The following is an 18,909-nucleotide window of genomic DNA, read 5'->3' on the forward strand; positions in this document are numbered from 1 at the left end:
CACATGCTTTAACAACAACCATACATTGCGGTGACCAGTGTCTAGATAAAGTTTGGCAGACATCAGTGATAGAGTTGATTATAGAAGATGACTGAAGAACACCAGCCAGCCAGCTCAATAATATCATTAGTATTCACTACTTCACTTAGTTTTAGACTTTTATTTTTATTTTTTTGTTACACTTAGTTTTAGTCTTCTAATACACCTTTCACATTCATGATTCTAATTTCTTTGATAGTATTTTTTTTTAACTATTTTATAATTTTATGCATGTTGAAAATTTAAAGGCATTATGATGAGTAAACCATTAAAATTGGTCATTGTCTTTGTAAGACAATTTCAAATTAGTCCATGACTCACTTATCATCTCTAAACTATTTATCACTATATTTTTTCAATTATTTAATTCATCTTTTCTATAACATTAACAAAAGATGATTTTGTAAAATGATGTATAGTTTTTCCTTTTCGTACAATGTTAATTACACTTCATAATTTGTGCGAAATGATCAAAATGTCATGTTATTTGAAATAGGGTAAATTTTTTTTGACGTTAATACAACTTGCATCTGTGTGTGTGTGTGTGTATATATATATTTTCCAATCATACATTTTAACAAATGAATTATTTTTCTTAAAAAAACAAATGAATTCTTTATTCTTAAAAAAAAAAAAATTAATTCTATATAAAAAATTGTGGTGACAATTACAAAATTTGAACTTTACCGGGTTCATTCATCCCTGTCCTTTGACATCCCTCCCATTAAACCCTAAAAATTCGGAGCAAAGGGTTTATACAAAAATGTCATAAATTACTTTCAATTTCAGTTTCCACACTTTACATCACCATGAAACTCCTCAAAACAATCTTCATCCACCACAAACACCACCATTTCTTCAAACCCAAACGCGTCTTTTCATCTCTACTTTCATCAAACCCTTCTTCAACAACAACAACAACACCAGAAGACACAGAAACCCTACATTCCAATGAAAAAACCCAAAAATCCACCAATACTTGGAGTATGTACGGTAACGTAATTGCAACTAAACAGAAAATCAACAGTCACAGCGACGACGACGACGAAGCCGTGGAAGAAAAACCAGCTGAAAGTGAAAATGGAAGCATGATGAGCTTGAAGAACAAAACTATTTTTAAAACGGCGACGACAACAACGGTGACGGCAGACAAAAGAAGTACTAAGAAGGTGAAGACTCAGTGGGTTTGTTGTAATTGTGGGTATACTGCAGGACAATGGTGGGGTACTTGTCCTTCTTGTACTATGGTTGGAACAATGAAAGAGTTTCATGAAGCTAAACTTGGTGATGGTGTTGATAGTAATAAGGTTAGAACTGGTTTATCTGTTTCTGAAGATGCAATGGGTGCTTGGCTTCCACAAAGAGGTGATCAATTGCATCCTGTTAAATTGAGTGAGGTTAATCGTGGATTCGACGAAAAGGGTTGGAGATTTCCTTTGTAAGTTTGTTTTTTTGATAGTGTTTTGGATTTTGTGTTTGTTTATTTAGAATTCTGTGGATTTTAGATCATTTAGGACTCTGTTTAGCTAAACAACTTGTCGTGCAGCTTATGGCATAATCACTTATCATATAAGCGCTTACGGATAAGCTATTTCTATAACACAAGATAGAATAAAGTTAAATAGTTTTTGTATAATATGTAAGCTGTTTTCATAAGGTATCTTGGAGAGCTTATGGAAATAAGCTGAAAACAGCTTATAAACATGTCATAAGTTGTTTTCATAAGCCATCCCAAACAGTGTCATAAGTGCTTATGCTAGTAGATAATTCAAATAAGCCAATCCAAACAATACCTTACTATTTGGGGCTTTTAGGGTTGATTGAAATTTTGATGGACTAATCTTTGAGGAGTTTGCAAGTACTTATTAACTGACTAGTGAATCTTTGTAAAATAGTTGAGTAAACTAGTTCGACTCGGACTTGATTATAATACTATGCCTTCGTTGTATGAGAACATACGCTATTTTGATGTGGTGTTTCTCAATTGTTATACTTTGTTGTTCTCTTTAAATATCAGGTCTGGCCCTTTTGGAGATGAAGTTTCTATTGTGCTTGGCGGTGGTCTTGTGCCAGGTTTGGTCCAATTTTCTTATTTGCCATTTTGCCTTAACTAAGTTTGTTTTGTGGGCGGGATTAATTCAAAAGAGTCTCTGCATTTGGTGATGGATCTTGGTCAATGGATCATTTCTGGAGCACTGTTTCTGTTTTAATTTTTTCTCCTCAATGAGCATGACATTTGATTGCAACTAGGCTTAGGTAGTTTGGGCATGTGGAGAAAAGACTCGTAGATTCTATAGTAAGGAGAGTAGATCAAATGGAGGGTAGTCAAATCGCTAGAAGAGGAAAATCTAGAAAAACTCTAAGAGAAAGTATTAAGCAAAGGCTTAAGATTAACGAGTTAATAGATATATGACATAGTTTTATGGTGTCGTTTGATCCATGTAGCAAACCCTATTTAGTGGGGTAAGAATTGATTATTGTCGTTGTATAAAAATGCTTCCAGCTGGATTATTTGAGAAGTCGTTATATGTTTCACAATTCAAGTTTAGTTGATGCTTTGGCACTTGCTGAATTTGTTTTTTCATGAATAATTTTTATCTATTATTGTGGTTTTGAAGGGTCTCTGAATTTAGTTAGTGGTGATCCCGGTGTTGGGAAGAGCACACTGTTGTTGCAGGTATGCATTATTTTTTCAAAAGTTTGATGATCATTTTTCTTTGAATGAACTTGTGAATTATAATTAATGCTTGGTTTATTTGCAATGTTGAATTGGAAGATGGCAGCATTGATAGCAGACGGATGCAATGGCAGCGACGGTGAGGCCCTTCCAGTTGTATATGTCTCCGGTGAAGAGGTTTGCCTTTAACAAGCCTTGTGTCATCACACTCATATTAAACATTTGAAGTTTTAAACGTACAAATTATATATTCTTTATATTTATATTTTTCTGCCAGAATATTTTCATATTGCATTGATAGCTCCCATATAATATAGAACAAGTTTGAAATTTTCTGAACATAACTAATGCAAAATAAGGCCTATTGAGAAAAAAGGGACGAATTCTGTAAACTAAAATGTACTACTAATAATAAACTATTGTTTTAAGGATTTGTTGTGCAATGCGAAAAAGAAGATTAAAAATTCTAAATTACGGTTTGGAAATGAAAACCATTGTACATTGATTTTACATTAATCTATAGAAAATTGCTGGTATAGCTTATTTTAAACCAATCACCATTTAATATAAATTTGAATCAGTTTCATACTTCGATTCACTATTCCCATTATTTTTTCCGCTCTGCAATTGTTACTTTATAGCGCAATTTCAGAGTTTCTTTTTTGAGGAGGTTGAAATGTTGAATTATTATTAACAGGAATAATATTATTTGTATATGCCATTTATAAGTTTATTTACTTCTTTGCCTATTCATCTTATCTTTCTAAATATTGTACTTTGTATTGTGGACAAAGATGGTAATTTATTTCACTGCTTTTGATCTCCAAATTTCTTTTGGGTCTATGGCACTCTGACTTAGTGTGTATTTCCGTTTCATCATTTGCAGAGCCTTCAGCAAATTGGTCACAGAGCAGGCCGCCTTGGAATTAATTCTGATATTTATTTGTATTCAAGTACTGATATTGAGGTATTGCTTTGAATCCCATTGATTAGGTGTGCTGCTACCGTCTTTTTTGCTTTTTTTCTCATTTAAATTATGTTTTTATCATGAAGTTATTATCTTCCACTATCAAGAAGTTTGTTCATATATTGTTCTGTAATTGACCAGCATGGAGCTTTGTGTAAAAAAATCTTAATAATTGTCTTATTTTTTATTGCCCATTTTACATGTTGTCAGGACATAATAAGGATAGCACAGTCTTTCCCCATTAGAGCCCTGGTTGTTGATTCAATACAGACTGTTTATTTGAAAGGAATAGCAGGAAGTGCTGGAGGGATTGTGCAGGTTCTGAATCTACCACAGATTTGATTATTCTGAAGAATTTTAATTTATCTTAGCTTTTTTTAGCTTTAATATGCTACGAATATCAGGTGGGATTGTTTTAAAATGATATGTCATATGATATGGTTTGGAACTTCTTTTAATTAACGTCTTCCCTTCTTAATGGTACTGACTTCATCTTTCTAATATTGATCATTGTAAAAATAAAGGATTCTCGATGCAAGGATGAACTAATGATATAGTAATTTTCCGTTGCTTAAATTGTGTAATTGACTAATCGGTTAATTTAGTTGCTGAGATGAATGGTTTACTTTCTTTAGTGGTATCTTGTTGTTTTAATCTCCTCCTCAACCAAAAGCATCAAATGCAATAATATACCTTTTTATTTCTCAGTGAAGTCAAATGCTGGTTTTTGGTACATGATGTTGTATAGGTGCGTGACAGGTGAAAGAATGTACTTCAGCTTTGATGCGATTTGCTAAAACGACTAACATCCCCGTACTTTTGGTGAGTATAGCCTCTATCAGTTTTGTAGATCATATTTAAGTGGTTAATTGGATCTATTTACATCTTGTTTTGCATCATATGTATTTTTTTTGAAGACAATAGTGGACGTTTCCATCTTGTCCTACCAAAGATTTAATCCCCTTAGTCCCTCGAAGTATATTCAAATGTACTGGTATAATAAAAGTATAACTGTTTTTTCTTGTGAGCCTAAAAGAGCTTGGTCACGTCATTTGTGTTGCTTGTCTGTACTTCATTTGTGATTTTTCTGTGGGCATGTATTTCACTATGGTCTTTTAATTTGTTAGCATTCATGATAATCTTTTAAATTTTTTTTACTTTTCTTTTGTTTCATGTTTCAGATTGGACATGTGACAAAATCAGGAGACATAGCTGGGCCTCGTGTTCTGGAGCATATTGTTGACGTCGTCTTGTACTTGGAAGTTAGTCCCCTGTAATATTTATCTTTCTTAGTTAGTAAAGCTGATTTCTGCCCGTGATTATAGTTTTAGCACGACATGTTCAGATCATGAAACTTTAATAAGGGACTTTTATTTTCAGTTTAGCCGAGTCATAAATTTTTTATGCTAAATCACACTATAATATGGGAGAAATATCCTTTTCAATTCTGCCCTTGCATTTTAGATGCCAACTCTCTCAAACAGTGATGAAATAGTATTAGAAGATATAACAAAAAGCCACAATCATAATGAGTAGAAAGATGGTGATATGAAGTGGAACAAGACTAACATATGTTGCATAAAACTGTCTCAGAAATACTCATTGAGAACATTTTTTTTCATTCCTTTCTGAAACTTGTTATGGTAAAGCTTATGGTTTTTACAATTACCTGATGATTTTTTTGTATAATTGATTTTTTTTTTTTTTATGATATTCGATTTAAACTAAAATCTGACAGCTTTGTTTGCAAGACATTGTATTTTTATATTTTATGTGTATGTTACTTGGTAGGAACACTCTCTTTCTAACACTCACTTTTTTATTGGGTGAAATCAATGTGAGCCCCACACTTTGGAGATGAATCCCATTTAAAGTGGTGAGACCCACATGGGTTAATCCCATAAGAAAGTAAGTGCTAGAAAGAGTGTTCCTAGCACTCCTCATTTTACTTAAAGTTTGACTCTTAGATGTCATCCCACATTTTCCTTTCTCATTGCTTATATTAATGCATAGGGTGAGAGGTTCACTTCATATCGAATGCTCCGTGCTGTGAAAAATCGGTTTGGATCCACTGATGAGGTATATGCCTGAACTAATTTCTATTCAATTAAGGAACTATTCTTGATAATTACTGCTTTATTTCTATCAGGATTTGTGAGAAACTGTCAATCCATAATACTCTTGATATCTTGTATAGTGTGTAATAGCATGGATGTGTTTCTCTTTTCTTATAGTATGTATATATTAGTATCTTGTGTGATGTTTAATAATTTTGAGAATGTGGACATATCAACGTGTGTACCTTATCCTCCATATTTGGCAGTAAGTTTAAATCATTATATTACAACGGCATGGGTGATGTGTCAGTTTATCTGATGTGTGTATGACTGAAATTTAAAATAATATTTAATCTTATGGGTTTTACTTGTCAATTTTCCAGTCTCTCTCAATTTAACTACATAAAGAATTACTTTTTATGCATTATTATGACAATTTGTTAACATTATCTGGGCTTCAGTTTGTTTTCTTTAATCACGGTTATCTGATAAAATTGATGTTTGATCTGTGGTCAGCTTGGAGTTTTTGTGATGTCAGAATCAGGATTTAAGGCTGTTTCCAATGCAACTGAAATGTTTCTCACTGAACAAGACCCTGATTCAGATGTTTTAGTTGGGTTAGCTTTTACCGTAATAATGGACGGTTCAAGAACTTTCATAATTGAAGTTCAGGTAATTTTTTAATTATCATTGTATGAAAAAATAATGGTGATGTTTTTCTGCCACACTAGTTTGAGTTGTTGTCATGTGACGATGTCATGAAATCAAACCTCTAGCAAACGCAATGCAAGTCAAAATCCTTAGAATTTTTGAGAGGAAAATCTTATCACTCTTTTATTTTATGCCGTAATATTTTAAAATCATCTGTTGCTAACATTTAAGATTTTATTATCTCAAGCATCTCTGTAATTTACGGGACTGGTGTGTAGTTGTATAAAAAACAATAAGCTGTCAAGTTCTCTAGGGCTTTTGTTCTTTTTTGGACAATTTTTTCATGAAACATGACCAACACCATTACCCTCGTCGTTGATTGTGGATACATCAAGCCAGTGTAAGAACTGATCTGTACTGGCGCTTGCCTTCAGTACATGGTGGTGCCCAGCGAGGGCTTTGAAGGGTCCTTACTTTTCACCCCAACATTTTTCCTGAAAGCTCCAATCACATTACTGTGATAATGTATCTATCTCTGCAGATACCTGGAATTTCTTCATCTTTGATTCTGTGTATTGTGCTCATCTTCACCTTTATTACTTCTTCCCTGGGGTCCTTTAAAGAGATTATTTAGAATAACTGTCAAACTTACTTTGCAGGCACTCTGCCTTTCACAATCCCCTGTAGGAGGATCAACTTCAAGAGTAGTTAATGGAATTGACACAGATAGAGCTAACATGATCAAATGCGTAAGTTACTGTTGATGATTTTTACAATGATTTATTAATTGGAGAATTGTACTGTATGGTTAATATTTTTTTCCTTTATCTTCATGAGAAAATGAATGAAACAAATTCTTGAGTGGGATACTGCTTTTTTTGTTCAAAATATAATCTACTGCATTGGAACATGTTAGGTCGTTCCTTGATTACTGCTTTGTTCCTTGATCTCCAGGTTCTTATAAAGCAAGCAGGTCTTCATATCCCAGTAAATGTAAGTTGATTAATAAATTTGATATATTCTTTCAAGTTTTATGTACCTCTCTCAATGTATTGCCCGAGAGTGGGTTTTATGTGTTTCTGTTTCACCATAGTATATCCATATCATGTAAATATTGGTGTTTTTACATAAGTAAATCATTTAAACAAAATTAGATAATTAAAAGTTGAAACTGTGAATATAACACGAGAAAAATGACGTCAAATGGGAATGTCAAGACATATGCCCGTCTTTTTTTTTTTCCATCTCTTGATTTACTGATACCTTCTTTTGGTTTCTAGAATAATAATGGAGGGGAAGCAAATGGCTGTGTTTTTTTTTTTTTTTTCTTCTCTTCTTATAATCTAATAGTGGAATAGAAGTAAAAGACTTGGCAAAGGGGTTTTGTTGCCAAAATACTTAAATATCGTAATTCCAAATTCCCGTTTTACCTTGCACCTTTTTACGACATGCTCATGAGTATGTCCTGCTTCTTTGATTTTAGAATAAAGACAGGTGCACTGTGTAATTCTAGGCGATTTCAGTAAACTTAAAAGGCATTTAATTGGCTGGAACTCCAACAAATAGTAATCATAATTTCTGGCTTGACTTTCTAACATGTACGAGCCCATTTTTAATTTACAGCAAAAAATTGTGTGAATTCTCTTGCCTTCCAAATAGTTGTCTGCCATGTCCATGTCTGTTTAATTCTTAAAATATAACTGGTAGGAATATTTTACTTTTTGATATTTTTTATTATTCTTACAATGTTTCCTTATCTTCTCTTTGTACAACAGTCTGTGCATTTGAATGTTGTTAGTGGATTGAAAATGACAGAGACTGCTGGAGATCTTGCAATAGCAGCTGCAATTTGCAGCAGGTTTGTATTCTAATTTGTTTGAAATGGCCAATGTATCATGAGAATTGACGGGGTTATTGTTCATCTTTCAAAATCCGTGTTTGGAAAATAAGTTAACCAGGACTATTACATGTGCGATTTCTTTTCCATTATAATATTCTAGATCTTTTTTGTTTCGCCTAGTTATTGTCTTTTTTTGTTTCTAGCTTCTTGGAGTACCCTATTCCTAAGGGCATTGCATTCATCGGTGAAATTGGCCTTAGCGGAGAGCTTCGCACGGTAAGCTTGTTCTTTCTGATATTAAAGTTCCTACTTGCTACTAAATATTTAAAGACAGGTTTCATGTCCTCAGTAATATAGTTGTATGTTTGTTATTTACTATAAGGTTTAATAATATGATAGCATGATAAGGCTGAGCCAAGCATTTTATTTCTTCACCCTCACACTGTGTGTTAGTGGTTGTGATAGAACTGGGGACCCAGTTGCTTCCGAAAATGCTGTACAAGTCTACTTTCGTATGTGAAAGACAAATTAAGAAGGAATAACTACTGTGAAGCATATATAGGATCTGTTTAAATGGGGAATTTTAGTAGGGGGGTTTGTGCTTTTTTTCTTTCAATTTTCAGTTTATAGGGCCAAAGGGGTTTTCCTTGGCCAAGAGCACTGCCCTTACTAATCTTTACTATGTGATAGTATTTTATTTTTAATGCAATCTCACCTTGTTAGATAGGAATTGAGTCATCTTAGTATCAGGTTCACTGAGCTTGATTTAAACCTTGCAATCTAGAGTAAAACCTAAGACATCATCTTGGTTGTTTAGCACCGCTCTTTCAAGCCAAGTTGTACAACTTTTTTTGTTTGTTTATTTATTTTATCGAGCCTTAGCCTCGCTGTTTGATTATTTAATGATGCAGGTTCCTAGAATCGACAAAAGAGTGCATGCATTGGCAAAGTTGGGTTACAAAACCTGTGTAGTACCGAAGCAAGCTGTAAAAGCTTTAGGAACTGAAGGTCTAGAAAATATTAAAATAGTAGGTTGCAAGAATCTGAAGGAATTTATTAACGCAGTATTCAGTAGATAAACACAATTAAAGGGGCTGCTAGTGCTGTGCAAAGCTCTCTCTCTTTTTGTTTGTAAGATATACAACTTGACACTTTCTGAAGTTTGTAAATATAGGTGTACTATAATTTTGGTTGTCTTGTGTCAATTACGTAATTTGTTGTTACAAGTATTAAATTTGCTGAAGTAACTCGCCAATTTTAAAGGCATTATTAAAATTTATAACTAATATTATGTGTTTTGTTCATTCTACTTTTGTTTCTTCTGTGATATGTTGAGGATAGTAAACCTTGCCCACATTCGGTCTGTTATCACAACCCTCTTCTGTTCTTCATTTATAAGCTGCACATACAAAAGAACATTTTCACTTGTGGTAAACTAATGCTTTTGAACCGATCATATTTTTGAACTGAAAATTGGTGATTTGAATTTTTTTTAAATGACATGGTATATGATCTTTTTAAGAAAAATTGATTAAATTTTAAATTTTTTTTGTTAAAAACATCATTATTATCTCGGACCCTTCGTCCTTGCACAACCGAAGTAGTTCCCAAGGTGTTCTCTTTTGAGTTTGCCGATTATAATCTTCCTCTTGTTTGCACTTGCTTTACTACTGAGAGGAAGCCGAACAAACTTAGAACACATCTTTATTCAACTTCTGACTATTTAACTTGGCTTGCCAGGGTGGAAGCTGCTAGGGATCGAGATTGGAAAAGTGCATTTAAGTAATTGATAGTTAACTCAAGAAAACAAAGCAACTAAACTACTGTTAACAACAATAGTTAACCGAGGATTTTTTTTTGTAATAAATTGTGATTTTTTTATCAGTTTCATTACAATGAGTAGTCACCATAAGTATTTTGAATCTCCTGTTAGTTTGAAAGTAGCGAAAGAAGAAAGTAATGGACTGCAAAACATTCCAATTTTTGGAGCAGAATTACAATTTTTACTAGAGAAAACTACATTATCTGCAAACACTCAATTTAATCATGATAACTTCGTAAAATCATTTCACTCTTTCATTTATTTATGATTTTTCTTAATCTGTGCGAAAAACTATATAAAAAACACCTTATCATGAGACAAAGAGTATAATGAAGGCAATCTTACAACATATTTAACCACTAGGTAAAAAATATTTATGAGCTTCTAAATGCAAACTATACATTTTCAAATTATTCAACTTCATCTTACATAAATTTTGCTGGCATTTAAAGACGAATCAAAAGTTTTGCCTCGTCTTTAACCACTCTGAAAGTGAAACCCCACTTCAATTGCTCCACTCTTATAAACAAAAACATTCATTTCTCTACAAAAAAGTTCTTCAATCTACCTTTAGTAAACTTGCAGGATATATGTATGTCTGTGCTTTTCCTCATTGCAGAATAGCTTTTCAAGTTTTCCAAACAGCAGCAGAAAATGCCACTTCATTTCTCTAAGAAAACAAGTTAGAGTAATCAATCATTTAATTAAACATGTATGCAAAATATTATTCAGAACTAATATTTCTATCCAAAGGTAGAAGACTGATATTGGATTAACATTTTAATATAGGAAGAAATTTTTTGTTTACGCATTTGAGCTCAAACAAGAAATCTTTACAATGCTCTTATATTGAAAGCTTACTGCCAAAATATGTTGCTTGCTGAAGCTCGTCGAAATTTTCATATGTCTTATCTCGTCAAACATGGATGAGTAAACAATTGAAGAGCAATTGCTGCTTGATAGACTTCTTAGACATGCATGCATTAATTTTCATATTGTCTGGTCTCAGCTTCCTTTCTGTTCTGAAGGGTTTCCTAAAATTGTAAAAAGAATCTCAGTTATACAGTAGGACGAATAAAGTTCTCTTGAAGCCCACGTTTTCTGGTCAAATGAAAAGGGCAAAATTGAACTGACAACTTTGTTACTCCTTCCGTTCCAAAATATAAGTGTCGTGTTTCTTTTTCAATGTGCATTAATTACTTTTTTCAATTCTACCTTTAAATGAATATTGTCTGTATTAATTTCAAGTCATTATATTTCACTATATATTTATGACGATGGGTGATAACTATAAGGTTAATTTTGTAAAATTGCTACATTCTATAATTTATTTAGAGTGTTTTTTAACCTGTGAAAAAACCTAGGACGGCAGCTATTTTGGAACAAAGAGAGTATTTGTTACAGTTTATATATGAATGTCATTTTCAAGCATAGATATTGGAACTTACCAGTTTCAGCTTCAAATCAGAGATTGTCTTCTCTCTCTGATGAGCAAAAAACTTCAATGACTGCAACAACAGCAGGCAAATCAGTTTTGAATGGGAAAAGAAATTTAATTAATGAAAAATACGTATAAAGGAAATAGGATGCAAATTTTCAATCAAAACTAGGAGAATGATGAATGCAAAAAAGCTAAAATCACTTACTCCAATTCTCTGCATTTCAAGAGACCTGCGCAGTGCTTTTCTTTTGGTTAGAAGATTTTTCGCTATCTTTTCTGACGGCCGACTATAGTTTTTTCCACGGTAAATAATAATAGCATATCCCTCTTTTAGTTGATCAACTGAAACTAAAATTCCTCCGCTCTCTCTCTCCAAAAAGTGTGAAGTGTAGATGACCCGACTGATTAGTCTCTGCATCGTAATGACCTTTGCTACTTCCCTGTGTTTCCAATGCTGATGTAGTCCTTCCAATACACCGTCGAAAACTCCTCGCCTTCCTGCACTCGTTGTTGAATGTAGCTTCTTAGAGTGGGAAATATTACAGGCGAGTACTTAAATATAATAGCAGCATTTTGGAAAGATAAGTATTAATGGTAAAATTGAAACTGAGATTATGCTTTTGTATTAAATATCAATTTAGTTGTCAACACGGTTTAAAAAAAGTTATACTTGCTCCGTTGTGGTTAAGTACAGATACATGAATATTTTCTTTTGATTCAATGTTAAAAGAATCAGATAATTCCTCTGAAGTTGTTGGTTAGGCAAAGGTTTCTCGAAAGCGGCACTGCGGGATTGAGCAAATATCCAATTTCGTCCTTATTATTGTAGGATCGCCTCAACCTAATACTCTGCATTATAAATATTCTCAAAATGATCCCTAAAATTACAAACTTTTAATCAGGCATGTCCCTCTGGTTGTGTTGTTATTAAATACATCTTGACTTACAAATTTAATGTCATTTAGTCCCTACAAATATCAACAGAGAGAGAAACTTGATTAATAAATATTTTTTACAGATTCAGGGATCATTTTATAATATTGATAATGTAGAGGAATAGGTTGATGGTCGTATAATTTTAGGGACCAAAATGGGTATTTAATCTACCCGTATTTACACCCTCCACATTGTAACTAAGTGGTAGTTTGTAATTATCAAAGGAAAAACCTTGTAAAATTTTCTCAATAATTAGGTTATTTAACTAAATGAAATCATACGACCATGACATCGAATTGCTAAGAAACAAAACATTTGATTATGCTTAAAACCAAAAAAAAACGCAACAAAAAAGGTCACACAGACAAACATACAGCGTCCAATCGAAACTCAAGAAGTGAATACTGAAATTGCCTTACCAAGAACTAGACAACTTCTCATCTTCAATCCCATCTTTCGGAAACATTCCCTCTCCTCATCTGTCATTATTTCCAAGTCTACATCCTCCCCAGAAGGTTTCCATGCAGCATTTAACTTTGATAATTCCATTGTTGATCTCTCTATTTTCTTGTTAAGCTGCAGAACCATATATTATTTAATTTAAGAGTGTGACAGAATATAACAAATGCAAAGGGAAAAAGTTGATAAACCAAATCTCACAATGAAAGCTTTACGCTGTTGCTCTTTCAATTCCTTTTCCAATCTATGTATTTCTGCTTCCAGTGGAATGCTTAAATCTACATTGACTTCTTTCATTTCGTCAAGCTTATTTTGGATGTTCCTAAATTCTGTTAAAGTTCCACTTGTACTAGTGCCTTGTGGCAGTGGAAATTCATCAATAGAAGAAAATGCATGAATTGCTTTCATCCGCGCAACTTCTTCATCAAGTTGACAACTTTTAAGCTCCAACTCTCTCCTCTCTACCAAATCTGCAACTCTTCTTGGAAGGAAATCATTTCCCCTATATAGTAGTATGTAAAACTTGTTCCGCAACAATAGAACACCTCCGGTGAGACGCTGTATTGTAAAACATCAAAGTTATTCTTATTGGATGTTCAATGCATAAACTGAAACCAGTACATGAACTAATACACAAGCCAAAAGAGCGGCGCAGTCTATGAGTCTTCCGCGACTATTGAACATAAAACATGTATACAAGCTAATCTAAACAAACATTGTTGGTTCAACGACTGACTTTAGCTTGCTACAGAGAGTCTGAAATCTTTACCAATCATTTGAAATTAATACAATCCAACTCAACGCAACATGAAAACACAAGCCCGTATACATGATATCATTGACCAAAACTACACCCTAAGTCTAGGATATCTTGCACCTCACACACAATGAAAAGTAAATTTTCTATGAGACTTGCCTTCAGTTCATTGGCCATTGTTTCATTGTCGGTATTTTGAACTCCATACTTGATTGCAATTTTTGCTATATGACTCTTGTGCCACAGCTTTAAGATAGCAGCTGCTAAGCCTTGAAGTCCTCTGTTTCTTCCTTCATATTAAAGATAGAAAAAGAATTAATTAGCCATATGCATACAAGGAAGGATAAGCATGGAAGCAGTTCTGCTAGAAGTTTTCTTTTCCATATTCCAAAGCATTTATTAATTTACAACCAACTAATTATGATTTCCTTATTAAAGTTACTGATTGAGTCATCCTTCTTAAATCAATTATTCTTGATACCGACACTGCTAGGCCATGTATGCGCATTAGATTGATATTATACCCTTTTAAGATGATGAATATTGGTAACTATTTGGTAAAAATTGAACCCTTTTTTCAGCATCAAGCATAAAACAAGAAAATCAATATCTATAATGTATTCTTAGACTGATAAAGAAATTGAAGAACTGCATCAAGAAGGAGGGTACTACCAAGGACAAAATGTGTTGGTAAAGGGTGAGAAATCCTCCTGAAGTATGTTAGTTCACCATCCGTTAGTTTTGCACTAGCATGAGGTGGACAAATCCTAAGTGGTGGCTCAAATCCAGGAACCACTTCTGGAAGTAAGTCAGCATCTACCGGAAGCGGTTTGTGCATCCACCAATCAATGAAGCGAGGTCCTAAACCATCCAATAATCTATCACATTCCCTCTCATACAATGATCCGTTGGCCGGTTGGTAGTTCATATCATGGATGTCAGTTGATAGAGAATGCTTATGATCAGCATTCCAGCTCGGTAGCTCACTTGTACTTCGGTCGGATTCAGCCCGGTAAAGATCACCTTTGGTGGCCAACTTCACCCCATTCATTTCATAAGAATTTGTTTTTCGACTAGGAATATAACCGGTATCAATCTTCGTAGAACCTTTAGAGGTCAACTTATAGTTGCATCCTCTATAAACCACAAGAGCATCCTTCTTACTCCATACAACCAAGCCTCCAGTCTTCGTCTATTCACACATGAAATGAACACTAATATATCCATCGCATAATATGGAAGGATGATACATATAGCACAAAACCGAATAACTATCTACAAGTCAAAGCAATTTGATTGATATTTGATATTAGAAGATTAATCATACAGCTAATTATGCATAAAGAGCATGACCAAAGTGGCCCGATAGCGGATAGTCCAACGAATCTTGGATGGATTCCGATAGTGATACCATCTTAAAATTTAGGTTGAGGGATGTCTCCCATTTATATACGCATTTCCAGCCCATATCCCATTTAATGCGGAACTTGACAATAGCAGTATATCTTATTTGTATAACAGTATCAAGACACTGACATTCAACGAGTTAGTTATAGAGGCTGACATCAAAATTCAATATTCAACATTTATAGACATACTAGCAAAACTAGTTTGGTTTTGAAAACTATATTTCTTAGATTTAATTGATATGCACCGACAATATAACATTTTTTACGCTATCAATTCAATTAATCATAATTGTTGGATCACTAAAAATATTTGACGTTAATCATATCTACCTTAAAAGTCATACAGATGCTGGTTTGCAATTGGTTTTAAAGAGTCCCCACATTAGATGAGTGATGGACTAATGGTCTAACAATGTGTTTATAAGTGAGGCAGTCTTCACCTTACAAGTCGACTTTCTAAGGTTCAGTTAGGTCTAACCCAAAGTTTAACATGGTATCAGAGCCTATCCGAAAATGTTGGGCCATCTGCTATCAGCTTTCCCCTATGCTATCAAGTCACTTTGATCATGCTCCAAATGTATATGTGAGGGCAGTTTTTACCTTACAAGTCGGTTTTGACACTTGTTAGAAGATAAGAGTAGAGAGAAAGAAGGCTAACCTCAACAATTTCTCTTGCTCTATCCATATTTTGACATAAAGGGATATCAAATTTAACCATGGCAAGCTCATTAGTCATCCAAGTCCTTTTAATTTGATTCACAACATCTTGTGTAACACCAGCTTTCTTAACCTTGACCCAAATCCTCATTATTGCAGCCTCACTCCTCAACCTTTGAAGCAACATCTTATCAAGAGTCAAATCCGCAGCAGTGACAATTTTTTCCTTTTTCACCTTCAAAAAATTAACCTTCTCATCTCTCTCCCATGGCATTCTTTCTTTTCTCACAACCTTCTCATTCTCCATCAAATTTTCCAAACTAGACCCAAAGTTTTCAACTTTTTGAGAACCCATTTGAGTTTGAGTCTTGTGAAGGCTTTCAAGTTTGTGGGCTATTTTCTTTAAGGCTTTTTTGCCTCTGAGTTCTTTACCGGTTAAAGCTTTATCAGAATGGTCACGTTGTTTAGGTTCAACGTTGGAATTGAGAAGTTGGTGGGGTTGGAGAAGAAGAGGAGCCTTAATCCATGGAGGTGTTGGGGATTTGAATTTGACAGAAACATTATCATCATCGTTGTTAGGAATTGAAAGGGAATTGGGTTTGTTGTGATTAAGGTGGTTGTTGTTGTTGTTTGAAGAAGAAGAAGAAGAAGAAGAAGAAATGTGAATGACAGAACATGAATAGTTAAGGAAGAGCATGATGATAGGATACGAGATTATGTCTGATCCTCAAACCCAACTGCAGTGTTCTGTTATTGATTCTTTTTATTTATTTATTTATTTATTTAATGGATTTTGTTTTTATTACTCATTATATAGCCTCCGCATACGCATTTAGACGAGACAATACATATTTCTTTTAATGTACATGTACTCATGGTCATGAGTTCGAATTCAATTTTAGACATATAACATTGTTAAAACTCTTACGAGAGTTTGCCACCCATTTAAGGTCTCAAAAATTCAAAAAAAAAATCGGCCAAATTAAATTACTTAAAATATTTCTCACTTTTATACCATACTCACTTGCTTCTTGGAAAAACAGACTTCTAAATAGAACAGGTAGACTGGCCCTAGCTTCCTCTGTTTTATCCTCCATCCCGTCTTACTACATGCAAATCAATTGGCTACCTCAAAGCATTTGCGATAGCATTGACCAAACAACCAGGAACTTTATCTGGCGTGGGTCTACCAATAAGGGAATGCATCTTGTTAATTGGAAGAAAGTCACTTCTCCTAAAAGTTGTGGAGGTTTAGGTATCAGAACAGCCAGGCATGCTAATACTTGTCTTCTTGGAAAATTAGTTTGGGACATGGTCCAATCAACAAACAAATTATGGGTGCCCCTCCTCTCTTCCAAATATTCTCAGGGCGCTAGCATCCTTCAATCCAAGGCTGCCAACACTAGTTCTCCCTCTTGGTCTTCTATCATCCGGGCAAAAAATGTTCTCAAAGATGGGTACTCTTGGCGAGCAGGTTCAGACTCCTCCTCTTTCTGGTTTAGCAATTGGAGTCCTCATGGGTTGCTGGGTTCCTTGGTTCCTATCATAGACATACATGATATCCATCTCTCAGTCAAAGACGTCGTATCCTTCAATGGGCTGCATACTCAAGCTCTCTACACTACTCTCCCGGATCCGGTTGCAAACACTATCAATAATTTCCACACAAATTTCAATCAAAATGTTGAAGATGCTTTTGTTTGGAGTCATGACAAAAATGGCATCTACACAACGAAAAACGGTTACTCTTGGCTTCTCTCACTTACGGAACCAACTGATGCTGCTGCACTTCATGTCACTTGGTCTTGGATTTGGAAATTGCAAGTACCGGAGAAATACAAATTCTTTATTTGGTTGGCTTTCCATGAAGCGGTTCCGACTCTAGCTCTGCTCCACCATAGAAATGTTGCCGCTTCAGCTGTTTGTGGAAGGTGCGGTGAAGAGGATGAAAGCTTCATGCACTACATTCGCGACTGTAAATTCTCTTACAGCATTTGGCAAAAATTTGATTTTACAAACCAAAGTTTCTTCTCTTTGAATAGTCCGCAGGAATGGATCAAAGCTGGCACTAAATGCTCCAGTCCCACCATTTTCCTTGCTACTCTGTGGTGGTTGTGGAGACATCGCAATCAAATGTGCTTCAACAACGAAACCTGGTCCATCAACCGGTTATGTACTACAATTCGAAATTATGCTGATGACATAGCAAGAACTCTCCTTACAGATGGAACACCGGTAACTATCCTTGTCACATCCTCAATGTCGATGGGAGCTGTTTGGGCATGCCTGTTCGTGCTGGTTTTGGCAGACTCCTTCGAAACAGTGCCGGACTTTTCATTTCAGGTTTCTCAGGGTTCCTTCCCAACACGGCCTGTGTACTACTAGCGGAGCTGACAGCCATTCTCAAAGGATTAAGCTTAGCAATAGACATGGGACTTGAAGAACTGGTTTGTTTTACAGATTCTCAGCTGTCCGTGAAGCTTATAACAGGTGATACATCAAAGTTCCATGCCTACGCTGTCCTCATTCAAGATATCAAGGACATTATAGCTTCCCGCAATTACGACATCCAACATACGCTTCGAGAGGGTAACCAATGTGCTGATTACATGGCCAAGCTAGGAGCCTCTTTGGACAGCAACTTCTTGCTCTATTCTACCGCGCCTCCAGAAATTATTGATATGCTCAAGTTGGATGCTATGGGAACCTCTTTCCCAAGACTTTGAGCTTTGTTTTTTTTTCTGTTTTCTTTTCTTTTTCCATTTAGCTTTGTAACCAAAAAAAAATACCATACTCACTTTTATACCATACTCACTTTAAATATTCAAATCTTAATTTGTTTATTATAAATTGAGATTTTAAAGTAATAAAATAAGATTTTGTCAAAGATATAATAGTAGATAAAATAATAAAAGTATGGTGTATACACACTATATCTATATAAATATGATTCTTTCAAAAAAAAATCTATATAAATATCAAATTTTGGTGTCCTTTCCTGGATGAGATAAGAATGGAAGACACGTGTATTGGAAAGTTGAGTGTAGAGAGAGATGCAGAAGTATAGTTATTTGATAGATTTTGTTGAATGATGAAAACATAAAAACGTTTGCTTCCATCTTCCCAAATTTGCAGCTACTTGACATCAGCTCTTGTTGGGGCATTTCTGAATGTATTGAAGTTTTAAGGAGATGTTG

The 18,909-nt window shown here is 34.4% G+C and overlaps 2 protein-coding genes across 3 annotated transcripts; one reads left to right on the forward strand and one right to left on the reverse strand.

Moving 5' to 3' along the window:
- The first annotated feature begins 717 nt into the window (after window positions 1-717).
- LOC146951235 (uncharacterized) lies at window positions 718-9,540 on the forward strand. Its single transcript, XM_085747176.1, has 15 exons — window positions 718-1,477; window positions 2,057-2,112; window positions 2,658-2,716; window positions 2,816-2,893; window positions 3,603-3,683; window positions 3,894-4,001; window positions 4,443-4,505; window positions 4,865-4,945; window positions 5,697-5,762; window positions 6,257-6,412; window positions 7,051-7,140; window positions 7,346-7,384; window positions 8,167-8,249; window positions 8,435-8,507; window positions 9,143-9,540. The coding sequence occupies exons 1-15, from the start codon at window positions 849-851 to the stop codon at window positions 9,308-9,310; spliced, it is 1,830 nt and encodes a 609-aa protein (XP_085603302.1). The 5' UTR covers window positions 718-848; the 3' UTR covers window positions 9,311-9,540.
- An 826-nt stretch (window positions 9,541-10,366) lies between these two features.
- On the reverse strand, window positions 10,367-16,451 carry CRS1 (maize chloroplast splicing factor-like protein). Of its 2 annotated transcripts, none has more exons than XM_085747177.1 (9): window positions 15,714-16,451; window positions 14,319-14,838; window positions 13,806-13,936; window positions 13,091-13,447; window positions 12,850-13,006; window positions 11,700-11,992; window positions 11,502-11,561; window positions 10,915-11,087; window positions 10,367-10,723 (listed from the first exon to the last, which is right to left on the reverse strand). In XM_085747177.1, the coding sequence occupies exons 1-8, from the start codon at window positions 16,407-16,409 to the stop codon at window positions 11,037-11,039; spliced, it is 2,265 nt and encodes a 754-aa protein (XP_085603303.1). In that variant the 5' UTR covers window positions 16,410-16,451; the 3' UTR covers window positions 10,367-10,723; window positions 10,915-11,036. The 2 variants fall into 2 exon arrangements, with proteins under 2 accessions (XP_085603303.1, XP_085603304.1); XM_085747178.1 differs by having other exon boundaries at window positions 11,700-12,462.
- Between the last annotated feature and the right edge of the window lie 2,458 nt (window positions 16,452-18,909).

Source organism: Medicago sativa, chromosome 2 (genome assembly GCF_051527215.1).
Source record: "Medicago sativa cultivar Bolivia chromosome 2, Bolivia_mono, whole genome shotgun sequence".
NCBI lineage: Eukaryota > Viridiplantae > Streptophyta > Magnoliopsida > Fabales > Fabaceae > Medicago > Medicago sativa.

Bases quoted from the DNA above. Each gene is read 5' to 3' on its own strand.
- LOC146951235 (XM_085747176.1), top strand. From the start codon at position 849: ATGAAACTCCTCAAAACAATCTTCATCCACCACAAACACCACCATTTC. The intron at 2,894-3,602 runs GTTTGCCTTTAA...CATCATTTGCAG, and splicing joins TATATGTCTCCGGTGAAGAG to AGCCTTCAGCAAATTGGTCA. The intron at 7,141-7,345 runs GTAAGTTACTGT...CTTGATCTCCAG, and splicing joins GAGCTAACATGATCAAATGC to GTTCTTATAAAGCAAGCAGG.
- CRS1 (XM_085747177.1), bottom strand. From the start codon at position 16,409: ATGCTCTTCCTTAACTATTCATGTTCTGTCATTCACATTTCTTCTTCT. The intron at 14,839-15,713 runs GTTAGCCTTCTT...ATGTGTGAATAG, and splicing joins GAGCAAGAGAAATTGTTGAG to ACGAAGACTGGAGGCTTGGT. The intron at 13,007-13,090 runs GTGAGATTTGGT...ATGGTTCTGCAG, and splicing joins AACAGCGTAAAGCTTTCATT to CTTAACAAGAAAATAGAGAG.